Source organism: Podarcis erhardii (genome assembly GCF_964252035.2).
Source record: "Podarcis erhardii genome assembly, chromosome: 3".
Lineage (NCBI taxonomy): Eukaryota > Metazoa > Chordata > Lepidosauria > Squamata > Lacertidae > Podarcis > Podarcis erhardii.
In genome coordinates this window covers 77,970,041-77,989,772 of record NC_138507.1, presented here as the reverse complement: position 1 = coordinate 77,989,772, position 19,732 = coordinate 77,970,041, and the positions used below count along the sequence as shown (strand labels likewise).

The 19,732-nt window shown below is 43.0% G+C and overlaps 1 protein-coding gene across 1 annotated transcript in view; it reads left to right on the top strand.

Moving 5' to 3' along the window:
- Positions 1–660: 660 nt before the first annotated feature.
- NID1 (nidogen 1) overlaps positions 661–19,732 on the top strand; it is a 52,519-nt gene continuing 33,447 nt past the window's right edge. The window contains exons 1-6 of the mRNA XM_081856459.1: positions 661–944; positions 11,693–11,992; positions 13,143–13,372; positions 15,662–16,077; positions 18,329–18,478; positions 19,243–19,494. Coding sequence (XP_081712585.1) covers positions 738–944; positions 11,693–11,992; positions 13,143–13,372; positions 15,662–16,077; positions 18,329–18,478; positions 19,243–19,494 — 1,555 coding nt within the window. The 5' untranslated portion in view covers positions 661–737. The remainder of the gene's footprint in view (positions 945–11,692; positions 11,993–13,142; positions 13,373–15,661; positions 16,078–18,328; positions 18,479–19,242; positions 19,495–19,732) is intronic.

Genomic DNA, 19,732 nt, shown 5'->3' with positions numbered 1-19,732 from the left:
ACAGCCTTGCTAGGTAGGTAAGGCTGAGATACATGACTGGCCTTAAGTTAAGGTTACCAGATGTTTTTCAGTGAATCCGGGGACACTTTTCAACTTCCTAGTAAACAGATGGATTTTGTCAGGGGACTGATTTGTAAATCCGGGGACTGTCCCTGGGAAATGGGGACGTCTGGTAACCTTACCTTACCTTACCTCGAGCTTCATGCTGGAGTGGGGATTTTAACCCTGGCCTCCAATTACTTTAACCAGGGCACCAGCACTTAACTCTCTAGTCTATGTAGCTAAAGGAGTGTATCAATGAATACCCCCCCCCTTTACTGGGTATCTTTTCTTTATTTGTACATGCAAACGCTAATGAGTATTGGGGGGGGGTAGAGCCAAGCTTTCACAGAGTGCAATTGTGGGTAACTGTACTGCGAAGGGCGGGAAACGCCTCTGGCTCCTGGTGGCTTGAGATTGGGTAAGCAAAGCTCAAGTTTTCTCTGCTGGGATTTTTGGAAGGCTTTGCAAAGGATGCAAAAGGAAGGGGGGGGGGGACAGAAGCCCGTCCTCTGATGGTGATAGGGCGTCTTTCTTTGAACTCTCCGCGGATTGGTTGGCTTCAAACCCTCTCCTCGCTTTCCCTCGGCCTCCCCCTCCCCTCTTTTCCACCGCAGCCCCGGCGGGGTTTAAAACTTGAGGGCTCGCCGCTCTCAAGGCTCGTCTGCGCCGCTCGGACGTCGACGAGGAGAGAGAGCATGGCCAGCCTGCGGGGCTTGAGCTTGTGGGCGCTGTTGGCGGCGCTGGCGGCACCCGGGAGCGGCTTCCCTCACGGGGGGCTCCTCTTCCCCTTCGGCTCGGAGCGAGGCGACGCCGAGCTGGAGGCTGGGGACGACGCGCACTCTCCGCCTCTGGAGCTCAGCACCGCGCTGCGCTTCTACGGCTCCAGCGTCGGCTCCCTCTATGTGAGTGCGGGTGGGGGCCGGGCAGCGGGGAGCCCGGGGGAGGGGGCGAGGGGCGGGCGGGCGGGCGGGCGGGCGAGTGAGTCCGGGGGAGGGGGGCAGTGGCCTGCGAAAGGGCTGAGGCGGAGGTCCCCTCAGCTGAGGCGAGGTTGCTGTCACTGCTGTGGGGCAATGGCGGGGGCGGAGGGTCTGCTGCCCAGGCTGTCGGCCAAGTGGGGCCAAAGGCAGTGCGGGGTAAAGGGCTTCCTGTGGCGGGAGGTTGCTTAATTCCTAAGAGGGGGAATTGCTGGGTCTGGAGACTCGTGCCCTTGGAGCCCTTGCCTCTCCTTTCCCAATGTGGCTACTGTGCCTTCCCCGCCAAGAAGGGCGCCTTCTGCCTATGCTCAGAGGTGCCGCCGCCCCTCCGCGTGACTCCTTTGTAATCCAGACCTCTCCGGGTTGAGCCTCAGGACTGCAAAAGCGACGCCAGGGGGAAAGACCAAGCGCAGATTCAGACTGGCATGTAGGTTTCCCCATAAAAGTTCTTAAGACAAAAGGCATTTCCCTCCACTCGCGCCTGTAAATTCTCTTGCAGCGGGGCGGGGGGGGGGCGCTTTTCAAGCCCAGGAATTCCCCGCGTGGTGGTGCCGCCGGAGGGATGTTGTGTGGTTAGGAGATCGACCTAAGCCGAGTTGAGCCCCTATTGAAAACGGGGGGCAGCTGGCAACTCCTGACAAACGGCTTATTTCAGGAGGAGGAGAAGCGGTTGTGCAGGAGCAGGTCAAGGAGAGGGTTGCTGGGTGGGAAGGGGAGGAACTGTCCAGAACCATTTTGGCAACTCGACTAGATTTTTGCTAATTCCAAACAAAATAGAAAGCAGATGGGATTTGTCCTTTCCAGGACTTGCCGTCCCTGCTCAATGAGGGGTTGTTGCCTGGGTTTCAGCAGTTTATTCCACTGAACTATAGGTCATGCAAATAAAATTGTGGCCCTATAGCTGAGTACAAAGGGTCAGATTCTGTTCTAAGTAAATTGGCATTCTTTCTGTCAGCCAGCTGCTGAATTCTGAAATGGTTTATTTTCTTACTCCTTACTTTACTCTTTTTCATTACAGTAGGGGTTGCTTTCCTTATATTCTTCCAGAATTGTGAGGTATTTCAGTATGTTTTCATCTTAATTTGGCTTATTTAAAAGGCCAAACACACTGAAATGCTTTGAATAGTGTGGCTGTGGTGAAGTACAATGCCAAACCATAGTTGACACAAGAACAGCTAGGCACAAATTTCCTCCTCTTATATGTAGCAGTTAGTAAATTCTGGTCCTTGTTTGCTAGTTAGCCTGAACAGGCAGACCATTATTTGTGTTTGCCTGCAAACCAGACTGACTGTAATCGAGTTTGCTGGAAAGTGCAAGCCATAGTTTTTTGCCTGGTCTGACAAACTGGCAATGTATCGTTTGTTGAGAATAAGATCAGAACTTAACTGACGCTCTGTGCAAGGGAAGAAGGTGGGGAAAGTAGAAATGCATGAGCATAAAATTCATGTCTGCACATCCTTGAAATGCTGTGCCATCTGAATGCACATTATTTTTTATTGGTACACTATAGGCTGGTGCTTACCTTTTAAAGCTCTATGTGGTTTAGGATCTAGGTACTTGAAAGACCATCTTCCCCATATCAACATGCCTGATATTAAGGTCAGTGTCACACGTCCTTCTCTGAGTCTGGATATCCCTGCCAAGTGAAGTGAGCCGGGGGTGAGTGGACCCAGGGCTTTTTTGGTTGTGTCACCCTGCAGAATGGTGGCTTGCCTAACGCCTGCACTGGTATCTTCTGGGTGATGCCACATGAATACACTTCTGTTTTACAATGCCTTTTTACATCACTGCTCTAAAGTTTGATGGTGCCCTTAAGCATTGCTTTATTGTTCGTTATTTTACTCATTATTGTGTACAGATGCAATTTCGTGAACTGCCCTGAAAAATTCAAATTGTAGGGCAGTATATGAGTCTATTAAATAAAGAAGAACTGTATTCCAAGAACTGGAATACAAAATCATACTATGCCGCACAATGCCAGTATAGCCACCAATATTTATATCATAGTAGCAAGCAGCTTTGGAAATAACTCCATAAATTTTATTAGCCTGTTTTTTTGCACATGAGATGCATTGGTGTAGGAAGGATCAGAGCAGGCCCACCCATGAAGTGGAGTGAAGCAGCTGCCACCACCTCTGCCACTGGTGGAGAAGCAGCACCATCATTGGTACCAATTTGAGGTCTTACTGGAAATCAGCTCCAATGTTGGTGGCAGGCGGGGCAGCGGTGGTGCCAGTGTATGGCATGGTGGTGGTGTCAGCAGAGTTGGGTGGCATGGCAGAGTGGGGTGGCACATCCCATTTTGCCTCAAGCCACAAAATGGGACTGGGAGGAATGACATGTTCCATTCCTCTTTTGCCACCCCTTCCTATAAGCAAGAACCAAAGTGGTCTGGCAGAGGAGAAACAGAACATTTGGTGTCCCCTCTGGCAGACTGTTCACTTTGCTGGATGCAGTTCCTTGTTGCTTGTGGTGACCAGGCAAGAGTTTAACTGCAAGGATGCTATCAGATATAATACATTGCAGTATGTGGGATAATAATATTTAGTATGGCTTTCTGCTACTTTCAGTGAAATTAACTCTACACCAATCTGATTCGAGAAGATGGCTTGTGAAACATGTTCTTCTCCTGAGACTATCTTATTTAGAAAATGGTTTCAAGGAAATTGTAATCTGCTCTGTGCTTTTGGGATTGGGTGGGACAGAATAAAAATCCAAGCAAATGAACACAAACTATAATTTTATTTATTTATTTATTTAGCATGTATATATACCATCTTCTTGCAGAATTTCAGGGCAGTGTACTACAATGTTAAAACATTTAAAAGCAACAGAGTGCAATCATTAAAATGACAAGTTACTCCAGGGGCATTTTTAAATAACTGTCGTCTTCTTCTTTGTCGATCACTTGTAGCGGAGTAAGATTGTCTTCCATGAATATGGTGTTAACAGTGTGTCCTGTGGAGGCCAATTCTGGATCCGCACATCCATTCACAGTGGGGACATAGGTTTCTGGGTGGGAGTTGATCATGGTGAAGATTTGCCAAACATGCTTTCCTCTTAGCTTTTAGGTTTCTGAAAGTCTTTGTGGGCTATGCAAGTCTCTGAAATAAGCAATGGGTCAGATTCTTATCTCGTGAAAACAAGCCGTAAAGCTTTGTTTTATGACATCCAACGCTGCTGAAGTGGTTCGCAAACAGACGTAGTGAACAGTGATTTAGGATATACCCACTGTTGTGGAATTCTCCTTCAGCACAGCAGAAGGATACAGAAATGCTTCAAAAACCCATCTATATGGTGAATAGAATTGTATAACAACAATTGCTGTGGAGCAATGGTCATAAAGATTTTCAGAGACCTATAAGACTTATGTTTATTTGGTTCTATGTTTTTAAGAGAATCCATCAAGAGTGCATAATTTGTGACTTTCAGAGATTTAGAAGATTTCTGTTTATTTGGCTTTGCAGAGAGTGCATATTTCATATATTTCATATTGTTGAATGTTCTGTATAGATTATATAAAGAGTTTATATTGACATTGCATTGTTGGACTTGGTCATTGTGTTGCATTTGGATATTATTGATATTTGTTTGCAACACAGGAGTTTAATTGTTTGGTTACTTCTTCCAGTACACTGAACATTTGTTCACCAGTCTTCCCCAAGTGATATTATTATTATTATTAATAGTAGTAGTAAAACTTTTTGGAGACACCGTTGGTGGAATCTTTTGAGAAGTTGTTGTTTATAAGTGGTCCATGTTGGCATTTTTAAAAAAAGGTTTTCAAGAGGCACCTGAAAGTCAGATGTGAGCATGCCTGCTGAATCTCTGTTGAAAGAGTGTTCCACAGCATGGGACTAGGGATACCATATGTTCGACATAGTATTATGCCATGTATGCTTCATCTAGTATGAGGCTATTTGAGGCCAGTCCGGTCTCAATTAAAATGAGGGTACCGAAAATTCCTATTAAATTAAAAACCATTTGCCTAGGTATGTCAATAGTACTGATTCCCAATGACATTTCATAAGGTGGGGACAGTAATAACATTTAAATGCCTCTTTAAAATGTATAGGCTTATCCAAGCTTTCTTGGACTCTTGACTCTTAATTTTTAACATTGTTTTGCACACTGTTCTGTTTTATTTGTGATTTACAGTTCTGTTTGGTCATGATCTTGTTCTTTGTAAAATTTATTGAATAAGGTTGTATTTTTATGTAGAGATTTCTATGATAACTGAGCTGTGTAACAATTCTATGGCCTCCAGATATTAATTACATGCATCTCAAGCATGCATTAGTTAATCATAGAATTATAGAATTGGAAGGGATCTGGAGGTTATCTATTCCCACCCCCTGAAATGCAGGAATCTCAACACATGGTTCCTCATCCAGTTTGAAACCATACCAAACCTTACTTACCGTAGCTTTGTAAATGTGTTTGTGGTTTTATTGCTGAGCCACTATGTGAAGTGACAAGAATTCTCAACGTTGGACTGCTTTCTCTCAAACCACAGAATTGTTTAGCTGCGTTCCCTTCCTTCCTGTTTCCTGCTCCTCCTTCTGTCTTTCATAAATTTCCTTAGCTGATAGAGGCAGAACTATGTATAAAGTGTGTGGCATGTTTTCTTAACATCCCATAAATGTAACTTAGCCATCTATGCAATTCAGAAGTACTGAATCCTAAAAATATATCAGAAGGTTGTGTGTCCTGTCAGATTAAATGGAGTAATACCTTAAAAGGAAATGGTGCATTCTGCAGCTGTTATTTTCTCCAGACAATTAGTGATGTTCTGTTTCCCCCTTCATATAAATATGCCTCTCTAATAATATGCAGTCTGACTATAATGTGAATATCTAGGTTTGGGCTGGCAGTTTTATTTGTATTTAAATTCATGTTCACTCATACTACTTGAAAAGATGCATGCATACTTGACCAGACCTTAAATTCATTTCCTTACTTGGGTTAAGCTGGTAGAGTAATTATTCTTCTCCTACTGGGGTGCTTTCAGATGTGAGTTTATTATGGAATTAGTGCTGCTCATGCAAACAAGCCCTCCACCAATAGCCACATAATGTTATCACCATCAAAATACCAGCTAATGCTTGTTTTACATTTAATCTGTATTTTCCTTTACTGTGGGAAATCTGATAACTAAAAGTAATCCATTATACATTTGCAGAACTGCTGGTGTGGAAGCTTGCTAGTGCATTTCTTTCCCCTTTTTTGGGTGAGCAGTTTGTCACATGCGTGGGGACGTGGTGGTGAATGGTTTCTGTTGCCATATTCCCCACTTCCATTTGCCTCACCTGGACACAACCAATACATTCTGTTTGTGGCAGCCTCCTTTGTTGGCATCTGTCTGTTTACAGAGACAATGGAGTGTGCCTCCAGGGGTGAACTCAAACCTCCGAGTTAGCAGCACTGAAATGACTTCCCTGGGGCGCAAACCTGGGAAGTGTATATGGAGCTCCTGGGCTGCCCAGATGCAAAGACCCCACCCTCTCTGCCTCATTGTTGTGGTCAACTGGAAAACAGAGCAGTATGTTGCTGGAAGGAGGCATACAAAGTGCCATCCAGCTATCTTAGGGATTTGTGTAGTGTTTACCCACAAGGTAGCGGAGGTTTAGGGTCTGAGTTTTCCTTCTCCTTGATGGGCTACCTTCCCAGGTTGATGAGTCTCATCTGCCCCTTACTTCCCACTACAGCACATCCAGAAAATGCCTTCTTGACAGTTGGCCCCACTATTGGTTTCATTTGCTCAACCCACTGCAGCCTGTCTTCACATGCAGAGGAAATCCCTTACTCACCAAGACTTTGAGACCCATCGGCTACCCTCCTCTGATTTAGCTGGCCAATCAAAGGCATTCCTGGGGTGTAACAGGTGTCCCATGCCACAGGTGAGCACTAAGTGCTGGGTAGGGACCAAAGGTGGACAAACTACCCCAGAAGGAGCATGATGTGTTCCCCACCAGAGGTACTACCCCTCTCCTAGACCCCATACACCTCTGGCAGCCTCAAATACCAAAGAAAATACATCTATTCCTACTTATTGTTGTGTGCAGAAGGCATGCCTAGTTCAGTTCAAAACTAAAGCAGCCCAGCTATGGCAAGGGGAGATGCCTGATGTTCTTTTTACATGCTTCCCTCCTGGAGTCTTTTGTACTGAGCACTGGTAGATGGCCTTGTTGCATCTGGGTTTTGTTTGCTTACCTTTCTCTCTTGGTTGATGCTGCTGCTATGTGCTAATGACATTGACCTGAAAGCAATTCACTGTATTCCAGGGGTGCCAACTTGAATAAAATATTGGGAGAGGGCCAGGTAAGCCCCGCATAATCGATCACATGATGTGGTGTGCACACACACACCATTTGAATAGCAATGCCCATCAACTTTGGGGGCTCCTATCCCCTCAAACCCCTTGGCCCCTAGGAGGTGACTGCTATGTTGTATTCTGCCCAACATCACATTGATAGACTTAAAGAAGTATATCAATGGAAGTGCAGAAAACAAAGATTCCCTCATGGTTGAACTGCATATTAATTTATTAGAATAAGAAAGGAGTTTTATTATTTCCTGTCCCTTAGAATGCTAAATGAAATAGGTCTCTTAAGAGAGCAGCTGCTTCACGTTTTAGTCTGGATGCATGTCATATGTACCCAAGATTTCATAAATTGCAAGAAACAATTGTTTATTTTGCAAATTTAATTTATAATAATAAGATTCTGATTCTGTTCACTAATGAATGTATACCTTTTCATTTAAGTTGCAAAAAGTTCAACTTACTGGTGATTTTCTTCCTTGGGCTTGTTCTTCACAGCACAATCATAGCCATGTCTACTTAGAAGTAAGCTGTGCTAAATTCAAGGGGGCTTACTCCTAGGTAGGTAAGTGCGGTTAGGATTATAGCTGTAGCCACTCATTATTCTAGTGTCCCATTGTTTCAAAAACAAGTCCTTTTTGGCAGGCTCTTTCACTCATTCTCAGAACATATTGAAATACTCTAATTAATATAACCAATCATGCTGAAAATTCAACTTACTTATTTCATTTATATCCCATTGATCCTCCCATGTGTTTGGCATCATACATGAGGGTTATCCCATTATATTCTCACAATAAGTTAGGCTGAGAAAGATTTATTGTTTTATTTTGATCAAATAACATCTTAAAGCAGTTTGGAAAAGATTATAGCAGAACAATACAATATGTGGGCAGTCTCTGCTCAAGCCATTGAAGTGGGTGAATAAATGGTTAGCGGTTTGGAATAAGGCTTCAGCATTCTTCCTAGACCTTCCTGTGACTAGCAAAGCTAAAAGAAGTTGTACAAATATAGAAAAATGCAGAACAGATAATGCAAACAAGAGAAATGTTGGGAATTTGCTTGATTTACATTTTTTAAAATTCTTTTTATTAAAGATTAGCTTGGGTTGCATATTTATACAAGTACAGAATTTGGCTGTTTGTTGGCACATAACTTGATTTGCTGCTTCAGTGCTACTTGAAACTGATTTTTAGGGTGGTGGTGGTGGTGGTGATGATGATGATGATAATAATAATAATAATTTTTATTATTTATTCCCCGCCCATCTGACTGGGTTTCCCCAGCCACTGTGGGTGGCTTCCTCCCAAAAAAGATTAAAATACAATAATTCATCAAACATTAAAAATTTCCATAAACAGGGCTGCCTTCAGATGTCTTCTAAAAGTCAGATAGTTGTTTATTTCTTTGACATCTGATGGGAGGGCATTCCACAGGGCAGGCGCTACTACCAGGTCAGATGCTATTGTAACTTTTAATTTGTAACAGTTCTGACAGCATGGGTCCCATTTCAGGCCCAATGGCTGTGCCAGCTCCTTGCTGATGCAGCTGCCTGCCTGCCTCTGGTCCATGCAGGGTGCCACACATAGAATGTAGATGCAGCAGTGTCCTTGCTGCTTTCAGCCAGGCTTGGGGACGAGGATTAGGATGACTCTCTTAGACAACTTTATTAAGTATCATGAAAGGGTTCATTTAAAACTTGGAGACAATAATAGGAATTCAAATGGTGTGTTTGTGTATGCACAACCACACCCACCCTATTTGAATTCCTATTATTGTCTACTACTCTATCCTTAACTTACAAACTACACTCTAGAGTAAGTCCTGAATATTCAGTGTTCGCAAAATGTATGAAAGTTGTATTTGGAGGCATGGTGCTCTGTTGAACTGTAAATGGCTGAAGCAGCTACTCCAAGGCTGGAAGAATTTGCTGTGTGTCACATCTCCAGTCTGTACTAGGAAAGTCATGATCAATGCTCTATATCTTATGTACGAGTCATTTCCTATCACAGATTTACATGCCAGCTACCTGCAATGTCAGATATTCCTATTTGCCAAAGTTCTCCACTCATTGATACAAAAGTTTCCTATGCCATTTTTGCAAATGTCTTTGCATCAGAGCTTTGGGCATCTTGGATTTTTTAGTAATGTTTATCCCACCAGATAAGTGTGTCTGTTGTATCTGTTGTTTTGGCATCCTGTAGATATTCTGGAGAACAGCACAGCTGTGTCTGTTTGAGAAGAGCCTGGAATGACTACACTGGTGATTGTATTTTGATAAGGAAATGCCAAGGATGCAATAATGTAATCAGCGAAAGATGCAAAGTATAGAGTTTTTTCTTCTTGACATCTTAAGTGGTCTATGTAACATTGCAACATAGCAGAGACCACAGGCCATGGCAGATAAGGAGGCTCTGTAACCTGGTCTAATTGTGAAACAGGAAGTCGCTGCTGGTAGGAATCGGGGATAAATTAGGTTTGGTTAGCATTTTTAATACAAAACTACCTAGTTCCTGAGGGGCGCGGGTGGCACTGTGGTCTAAACCACAGAGCCTAGGGCTTTTTGATCAGAAGGTTGGCCGTTCAAATCCCCGCGACGGGGTGAGCTCCCATTGCTCGGTCCCTGCTCCTGCTAACCTAGTGGGTGATCACACAGGGTCCCCGGACGTTTCACCGTCTATTGATCCCTGTGCCACCACTTTATTTCTCGCTGCCACCACCCAGGCCCTACCTGGTACAATACTGAGTCCAGTCAGGGTTAAATTGGAACATAAACTTCTGTTTATTTATTGCAGTTTAACAAGTGTGTGGTTTCATAAACGGTATCAGTCAATTACAATCATGGGGTGCTTATCCAGACCTATAACTTCCGCTACCTGCTCTCACTCACTAAACCACCTCTCGGATATTTACTTCTCTTCCTAGGTCCTAACTGTTCCTGACTCAGCTTATTTCTCTACACTAACTCAACCTACCCACAGACTCTATCCCAATTCACTCCCACTCCAACCAACCACCCAACTCCCAACAAACTCCTCCCTTCGCCCCTCCCAGAGCTGGTTTTATAGTCCCTCTGACTCCACCCCCCGGGTTCTGATTGGGTATGTGCTGGTCCCGGGGGGAGGTTACTGTGAGGCGTGGTCAGAGTCCGGTCCTGGGTCGAGGGTCTGGAGACTGTCCAGCAAGGGCGAAGCGGGGCCCAAAGCAAGAAGCCGGGCGTGGACGGGAACTCTGGAAGAACAGGTCTGGGTCCTGGCAGAAACAGGTTTCCAACGATGTTGCTCCTGCCACCTCAGACTGGGCTGACTGGCCTTTATTTCCTCTGAGGCTAGGGGCGGTCCCGGCCCACAGGTGACCCGCCTCTCCTGGCCTTAAGGCGAGCACCCCTCCTCAGAGAACTTAGTTCCCTCCGCCTCTCTGCCCTGAGCCTCTGCAGCTCAGGAGAGGCTGGAGGGTTATTGGACCCAGGGGCAGCTTCACCTTCCCCTGACAGGGCTGGGAGAGGCGCACCTGCAGGCAATGGGCCCTCAATCACCTCCGGAGCCAGAGTGGATACATCTGGTGTCAGCTCCTGAGGATCCAGCACAGGTGCAGGCCCTTCAGATTCAAGCCCCTGCTCAGCCGGCCCTGGGGGCGGGGACTCCTGTGCAGGCTGGGACTCCTCAGGTTCAGATTCTGAATCAGATTCCCAGGCCATCACAGGATAACTTGTTTAACCTCCAGCACTCTCATATGTTAACGTCGCATACCTAGCAGTTTGAAAGCACGTCAAAGTGCAAGTAGATAAATAGGTACTGCTCCGGCAGGAAGGTAAACTGTGTTTCCATGCGCTGCCCTGGTTCGCCAGAAGCGGCTTAGTCATGTTGGCCACATGACCCGGAAGCTGTACACCGGCTCCCTTGGCCAATAAAGCGAGATGAGCGCCACAACCCCAGAGTCGTCCACGACTGGACCTAACAGTCAGGTGTCCCTCTACCTTTTTACCTAATTCCTGCTTCCTGAAGCAGTGCACAAATAGAAATGCACTTGAAGTCTGCACTTCCCTGAATTTTGTGATGCAGTTGTCCAACCCAAAATGCTGCGTTTGTGAAAATTGAATGTGTTATGCTAGGGGAAATTGCTAGCAAAAACTCATATGAGAAATGTACACTAAAATGTTGACAAATCATTGTGAGGACTCCCCCCCCCCTTTTAAAGAAGTTTGAAAACTGATGGGCAATGTGAAGAACTGAGCTTAAAACTGGGGAAAAAATGAGAAGGTGAAAGAAACCAAATAGACAGATTTGTCCATCCATCCCTGCCTATATCGAGCATGTATTCACTGTTTTTAACATTTTCCTAATTATTTTTCTAGGTTCTTACTAATGGCATCATTGCAGTAAGTGAGCCATCAATGGACGAAGATAACCCTGGTCAGCTTCCAGTCAGTTTTGGAGGTATCGCTCCCTTTTATGCTGATTTGGATACTACAGGCAGACAGGGGAAAGTGTACTACAGGGAAGATACATCCCCAGATGTCCTCCAGCTTGCTGCTCAGTATATTAAAAGGGGCTTTCCAGAGTCTGCCTTTGATCCAAGCAATGTTGTCATTGTTACCTGGGATTCTGTGGCTCCTTATGCAGGACCTGGAGAAGATGTCGCTCTGCAAGTGAAGGTGAGCTTGTGACAGCATAGCAATAGACAAATGAGAAGTACGGTACCTGGACGATATGCAAACTAAGTATGAAACTGCAGGCCTATGTGTCTTTGCTTGGAGCTTACCCCCTAGTGAATGGATGTAGCTTGCAGCCTAGGAATGGCAAAGGCTTTTTGGAAGAGAGAGATGCAGGTTGTAAATTTATCTTAGTTATGCAGATTTAGAACTTCAGATTTAATATGTCAAATGAATGCTTTGGATCCGCAGTAGGACTTTTTCATTTTATGAATTACAAAGTTCTGTGACGTTTAGTGTTCAAAACAATATCCTTTTTTGGAAGAATAGCTTTGAGGATACTCCTAAAGATAATAAATCCTTGATTCTATATTCTGTAATCACTGAATCAACTCAGCTTGTATTTAAAGGGCTTGTCCACATTTGAGTCCACATATTTAGCTTTTAATCAACTTTCTTCCACATTCAAATTACATCAAAGTAGTCCACACCCATACTTTGAATCTGTATTTGTATATTAAGAGCAAATGTGTTCTTTCCCCCTCATACCAGTAGGTACTGTATTCACATTTGTGTTTGTCTCTGCCTTCTTTTGTTCTAATGTGTCAGTTAAGTACTGACAGGACATGCACACAGCTGTCTGCATGCACACACTTTGGTGTTTTTTTTTAAAAAAAACCCTGCCCAGGAAGTGTGCAAAAGCACACAGTGAATCAATTGTAAATTTTTAATGCCGTTTGCTTATTCGAATATGAGGGATCAAATGTATATATAGCTATGTTACGAGAATAGCTGAAAAAGAAATGGAAGCAACAAGAAAGTAGGGAACATGGGATGAGGAGCTGCACAAAGTGATAACTGACCCACCCCAAAACAATAAAACCAATTTTCTATGACCCCAAGTGGAGCAGTTTGGAGCCTAATTGCCACCAATTTACTGGATTATCCCTGTATCAGATAAACTTGAATTTACAAGGGGAAAGCATTACGATTGGTGTTGGGTGATGTCATGTGTTCTGTGCAATTTGATGGGGAATGCAAACAGCCGAAAGCACACAGTGAACTCCAGTGTGCACAAACCCAGAGTCTCGTCTTTATGTCTAATCTTACAATTTTTTTCTACAAATAAATAAAATTTAAATCTTCTCCACAGAGAAACACATTCCAGGCTGTTTTAGCGTCTTCTGATTCGAGTTCCTATGCTGTTTTCCTTTATCCAGAGGATGGTTTGCAGTTCCATAGTACACATACTAAAAATAATAAGGAAATTATCCCTGCTGTTGTTGGCTTCAGTCAACCCTCTACAAATTACTTCTTATGGGTAAAACCTGGAATATACAATATAATTGCTAATGAAGAAGAGTTCATTGGAAATCTGCACAAGTATGCTTTTTATTTATTTTTTTAAAAAACTGTATTTCCTAGAAGACTTTTTGATACGTAAATGATGTTAGTAATCTTCTATATCACAAAATGCAGTTAATCTTCATAAACTTGAAAAGGGTTTTTGATATTCATTTCTAAATCAGCATTCTTATTTTATTTGAGGATAAGGGATCAGAAATGTTAAAAGTTTTTTCCACCTGTGTACCTGTTATATGTACCTGTTATAGTCACTGATGAAGCACCATCAGTGTGCATGTCACTTTACATTTTCATACAGTAGTACCTCGGGTTACATACACTTCAGGTTACACACTCCGCTAACCCAGAAGTAGTGCTTCAGGTTAAGAACTTTGCTTCAGGATGAGAACAGAAATCGGGCTCCGGCGGTGTGGCGGCAGCAGGAGGCCCCATTAGCTAAAGTGGTGCTTCAGGTTAAGAACAGTTTCAGGTTAAGAACAGATCTCCAGAACGAATTAAGTACTTAACCTGAGGTACCACTGTATTCTAAAAGTCAGTTTCAAATTTGACATTCTAAATAGACAACAAAGATCTAAAATGCATTTTGGCCCCAAAACCAAACAAATTTTGAAACAAATATACTCTGAAGCTTCCATCACAGTAAGAATAAACAATATAAATTCATCCCTGGTGGGGATTTGATGGGGAACAAAGTAAGGCTGTCCACTCTCTCCTTTTTTGTTCATTAGTTATCAGTGGGGATGTGATTTTGGTGATAAACTCGACCCAAGTCAGTGGAATAGACTTTGGTCAAAAATCCCTTTCAAGTCTATTTGGCAATCAATAGAGAATTAACTCTAAAACTCACCTATAGATGGTACCTAACTGCTAGAAAGCTGGCAGTGATCCACCCTGGTGCCTCACCATGTTGCTGGAGGGGCTGCCCCACACTTGGTACATATCTCCACATGTGCTGGGAATGTACAAAAATCCAGGTTTTCTGAAATTCAGTATTCGAAGGAATTAATAAAATAACAAAACAATAATTGCAAGTAAGACCAGAATTAGCTTTATTGAATATATTCCAAGACAACAATCTGGATTTACATAATAAAGAATTAATAAGCTATTTATTAGAAGCAGCGAGAGACGACATAACCAGATACGTACTGGAAAGACCTTTCTAGCACAATCATATACATATAGTAAGGAAACAGTTTGGGAAACAGCCCTCCTTGAGAGATTAACAAATAAACTACAAATGACATGTGGACAAATCAAGAAAGATGGCTTTACCCCAGTGTGGTTAATTTCATAGCATATGCCAGCAGTGGTGGAGCTTAATGCTCTGGCACTGGGGGGGGGTGGAGAGTAGGTGGGGGCATGGCTGATGCGTGTCCTGGGGGCGTGGTGTGCATCCTGGGGGCATGGCATGCAGCCCGCAGGGGCATGGCATCGAGCGCGGGTGGGGGGCAGCTGTGATGGCTCCCCATCGGGATTGTGCTGCAGGGGGCGGTACACTCCCCCTGCTCCCCTCTTCCTCTGCCACTGTATGCCAGTATTGCAGAAATTGAATACACACACCCCTAATCAGCATTTGGCTCCGTCTGCTTGATCTAAATTTAAATTTAAACATAATTTTTTATATTTGACTTTGAACCCCTCTCCCACATTCGTCAATATACCAACACTTTATATTGTTTCATTGAGCAAAAATGACCATTACTCATACTTAATCTAAACACAACCACAAGGGCTCCCGATTAGGCATTTAGCTATGCAATGTTGAATGTTATTTGTTAACTCTGTTCTATCCTGTTTCCTCTTTGTTTTTGTTTAAACCAGTTCATGAACTAAGAACTTATACATTAACCACTAAAAATGAACCATATGTTGCAGATATTACTGCAAATCTATTATGCTATTTTTGTGATAAACAAATTACATGAGACTAGGTCTATTTATTTGTATGATTTTTTTAATTTCTATTATCCTTGTTTATGAAACCCAATAAAAATTTCTTACAAATAAATAAAAACAAATAGACAACAAAGGAAGAAGGTGGTGGAGGTGGAAGAGCCATTACAGTGTGAATGTTTGTTCATGATAGGCTGAACAAATGAGTTGCTCACACATTAAGGCCCAACTTAGGTGGCATGGAATTTCCTTGGGAAGTGGTTTGCATGGAGTGGTGTGCAACTTAAGTCTGATTTTGAGCAAATGTGTTAGCATCGTGGTTGTGGCAATCAAATCATAGATAAAAATAACTTAAAAAAAAATAAAATGTACAGTTCTTGCTTTAATAAACAGAGATTTCTTTTCTTTTAGGAGCAGCAATATGGGAAAACAAGGAGTCTGGGCATTTGAGATTGGTGGCTCAGATAGTATCCTGCCAGCCAAAGTCACTGAGACTGCTACCAGTGCAGAGTATAGTGATTATGACCAGTTCCAAGAAGTGGCTACAGAACCGCCCATATCAGAGCAAGGTTCCATTGAAATAAACCAGCCGGAAGTAACCGAAGATATTTCTAGCAGAGGAGATCAGCTGCACATTAGCTACAACTTACCTCAGCCAGCAGAAGCAGATGGCTTTCAGCCTCCTTATCAAGCTTTAACAGAACATCCTCCAGCTGCGAATCCGTTCCCAACAGGGAAAAGCCCACCTCTCCAGTTTCCAAACCAGCAATTTCCCAGGCACCACACTCAGATTATTGATGTAGAAGAAGATGATGAAACTGGAATTGGTAAGGTCATTCGGTATTTGAATGGTCATTTCAGGAACCACAGAATTGACTAGCATCATGATCTGATCAAAACCCAGTACAGTGGTGCCCCGCAAGACGAACGCCTCCCAAGACGGAAAACCCGCTAGACGAAAGGGTTTTCCGTTTTGGAGGCGCTTTGCAAAACGAATTTCCCTATGGGCTTGCTTCGCAAGACGAAAATGTCTTGCGAGTTCCTGCGGGGTTTTTTCCCTTCCCCCCCTTTTCCCAAGCCCTAAGCCGCTTATCAGCTGATCCGCTGATAAGCCGCTTATCAGCTGATCCGCTAAAAGGCGCTAAACCGCTAATAGCGCTAATCCGCTAAGCTGTCAATGGGCTTGCTTCGCAAGACGAAAAAAACGCTATACGAAGAGCCTCACGGAACGGATTAATTTCGTCTTGCGAGGCACCACTGTAGCCTGTTTGAATAATGTGTACATATACCATATATGAGTCCTGTTTCTCTTTCCCAGAGAGGCCAGATTCTCTCAGAGCTTAAAAATTATATATAAAGAGAGAGAGAAAGAGTGGGGGGGGGAGAGAGGGGGAGAGAATTGGACACAGATCCTCCAGAGCCTATTTCCTTCACCACTATGCCATTGAGAGTTAAGGGCACAAGTCTGCAGTAGGAAACCCAGCCAGATGGGCGGGGGTATAAATAATAAATTGTTGTTGTTGTTGTTGTTGTTCTCTGCAGCCAATATTCACTGGCATCATGAGAACAGTGTGTGTGCAGCCGTCAATTTCAGCCAGTTGGTAGGGGTTAACAGGATTTTCCTGCATGCCCTGGGAGTCCCTGCTAGGCTATAAAGATCTATACTGTACTATCACTCTTCAGATGTGATATCTCAGTTGCCACAACCATTGCTTCAGAGGGAGGGAAGTGAAGTACAGCCACTCCTGTCTGGCTGCAGCCAGGCTATAGCAAAGGAAGAAAAGGAAGCAGGGCCACTTGGATGGCTCTGCTGAGAGACCTATTCCTTTTGGCTCTTCCTGTCTCTGAACTGTTTCCAGTCTAGCTGGTCAGTATAAGAACTTCATTACTTTAAAATGGATGCCTGAATTTGCTTGTTGTCCTCCTTCCTCCTCATATTGTTACGCTTCTCCTTATAACTTTTAGATTGTAAGCTTGAGGTCAGGGTTCCTGTTTTTATTGATCTGTAAGCCACTGGGAATATTTGTGTGAATGTATGTGGGAGGCCTTTTAGACTGAACACTGAGGTAAAATAGTTATTTAAAGAAAGGCAATACTTTGTCAAGTCAAGAACAGCCCTGTGAAATGAGCAAACCGTAATGATTACATGTAGCACAATAAGTGCTGTTATGTTAATTTGTGTTCCCTAATATAATTGTTCAAAAGCAAAATATAAATTCCTGTGATAGAAATCCTGGTTCACAATTATCTTAGAATTGTAGAGTTGGAAGGGACCCTGGGGATCATCTAGTCCAACTCCCTGCAGTGGAGGAATATGCAGCTGTCCCATACGGGGGTTGAACCTGCAACCTTGGTGTTAATCCGCACCACGCTCTAACCAACTGAGCTAGGTTGGTTGACTCATTGTGACTGTGTTGGAAATCAGCATAGTCCAGTCTGTAGGGACCCATAGATTTGACCCCTGTGTAAGCTGTAATTACTTCCCCATGGACCAAATGCCTGCTAATGGCTAATGACATTCTGAAGGCTGCTTTATATGTCACAAAGCAGGCATTTACAGCATGTCCATTACATGTCCCTGCAGTGGACAATGTATTTTAAGGTGCTTCTCATGTTTCAAAATACAGGCCAGGAAATCCATGCCCAGGAACACTTGGCAAAGTCCTCCTGCATGTCTATTGTGTACATGCAGGCATGTATCTTCCCTTCAGATTATTATTTTATTTATTACCTTCCACACACATCTCAAGCTTCAAACAGCTTTTTAAAAAAGGAAAAGCAAAACAGAAAATAACTAGATTTCTGTTTCATAAATCTAGATTTCTGTTACATAACCAGAGGGCTATGCAGCAGTTCTAGTGCAGGAGGCAACACTCCTGCAGCAGGAATAGGGTCTCCTGTTGTCTCCCAGGGGTGGTATATTTTGCTGTCCTGCCAGATGACTATTTATTTCACGGCTGCCAAGCAAAGTGACAGGGAAAATAAAACTCACCATGTGTGGGTTAAGATGCTTTATGGCTAAGACCGCTCTTTGAAATGCATTATGCTGAGAACTTTCCTTTTTTACTCTCTCTGCAGTGTTTCGTTACAGTACAGATGTCCAGCAAAGCTGTGCAAACAACCGCCATCAGTGTTCAGTTCATGCTGTTTGCACAGACTATCCAAATGGCTTTTGTTGCAGTTGTAGTGCTGGCTATAAAGGAAATGGCAGGCAGTGCGTAGCAGAAGGTAATTTAAAAATTGTTTCAAAACTCATGACTCTAATATATACTACACATATGCATTTTAATGATCAATTTTTTCCCTGCTGAATGCAATTATTTCCATCATATCTCCAGCAACGCAAAGCATAGGGATTGAGCATGCTGCAGTGATAAAAGGAGGGTGCTGTCACCTACCACCCTTTTAGATTAATACTTAGAGATAAAAGACTTGGTTAACCAAACTGATAAATGGGATACATTTTATGCTTGTGTTTAAACCTCTTACTGAAGAAAGGTTCAGGAAAACTAGAGATCTGCAACACTAGAGGAACTTGGTTTGTAAAACTCATTAAATTGTCAGGAGAAACTACTTTATGTAATACTACATTGGATGAGCAAATTATGCAGTTCCATTTTTTATTGAACTTTAGAAGCAAATAAACAGATAGTGCACTTTTTATTCCAAATTAGGAAACTAGTTGAAATTAGAGCTGATTCTCAGCATATAAAGGAGTTCAGAAGTTTACAAATAGAGATTAAAGATGTATGGATGAACATAGCAAATATATTCTATGTAAATATCAACATATATATGTAAGTGGTTCATTTGTCTAAAGTGAATAAGGCAGTGCCTAGTTTCTCATTATTGTGATCTGTTATTATTTTACATTGTAATAAACATACAAAGTTTACAACACAGAACAGTGTTTTTAAGTGTGGTGCTTCAAAGCTTTTAATATATAATGGCTGTGCTATATAACCTGGCTACTTTGGTTTTGTTATAATAAGGTTCTCCTCAGCGAGTCAATGGAAAAGTCAAAGGACGGATCTTTGTAGGAAACAATCCAGTCCCAATTGTATTTGAAAACACTGACCTCCACTCTTACGTTGTGATGAACCATGGACGGGCGTACACTGCCATCAGCACAATTCCAGAAGCTTTGGGTTTCTCCTTGCTTCCTCTTGCCTCTATTGGAGGTATCATTGGGTGGATGTTTGCTGTGGAGCAACAAGGATATAAAAATGGATTCAGCATTACTGGTAAGTTTTTACATTTGCTTTTTAAAAGTTGCATGCATCTGTTTTGTAGACAATTCACAGGGACTCTGTTGTAAAATAAAGAAGTTCGTTGTTGCCAATCTGCTTCAAAGGACATGCCTCAGAAACATATTATATTCCTCCATAGACCATTTTTGTAACGTTACACGAACCTCTCTTAATTTCTGTAAGACAGGAACACTTAATTTAGAGAAACAAGTGACAGCAAAGAGTCATCAGG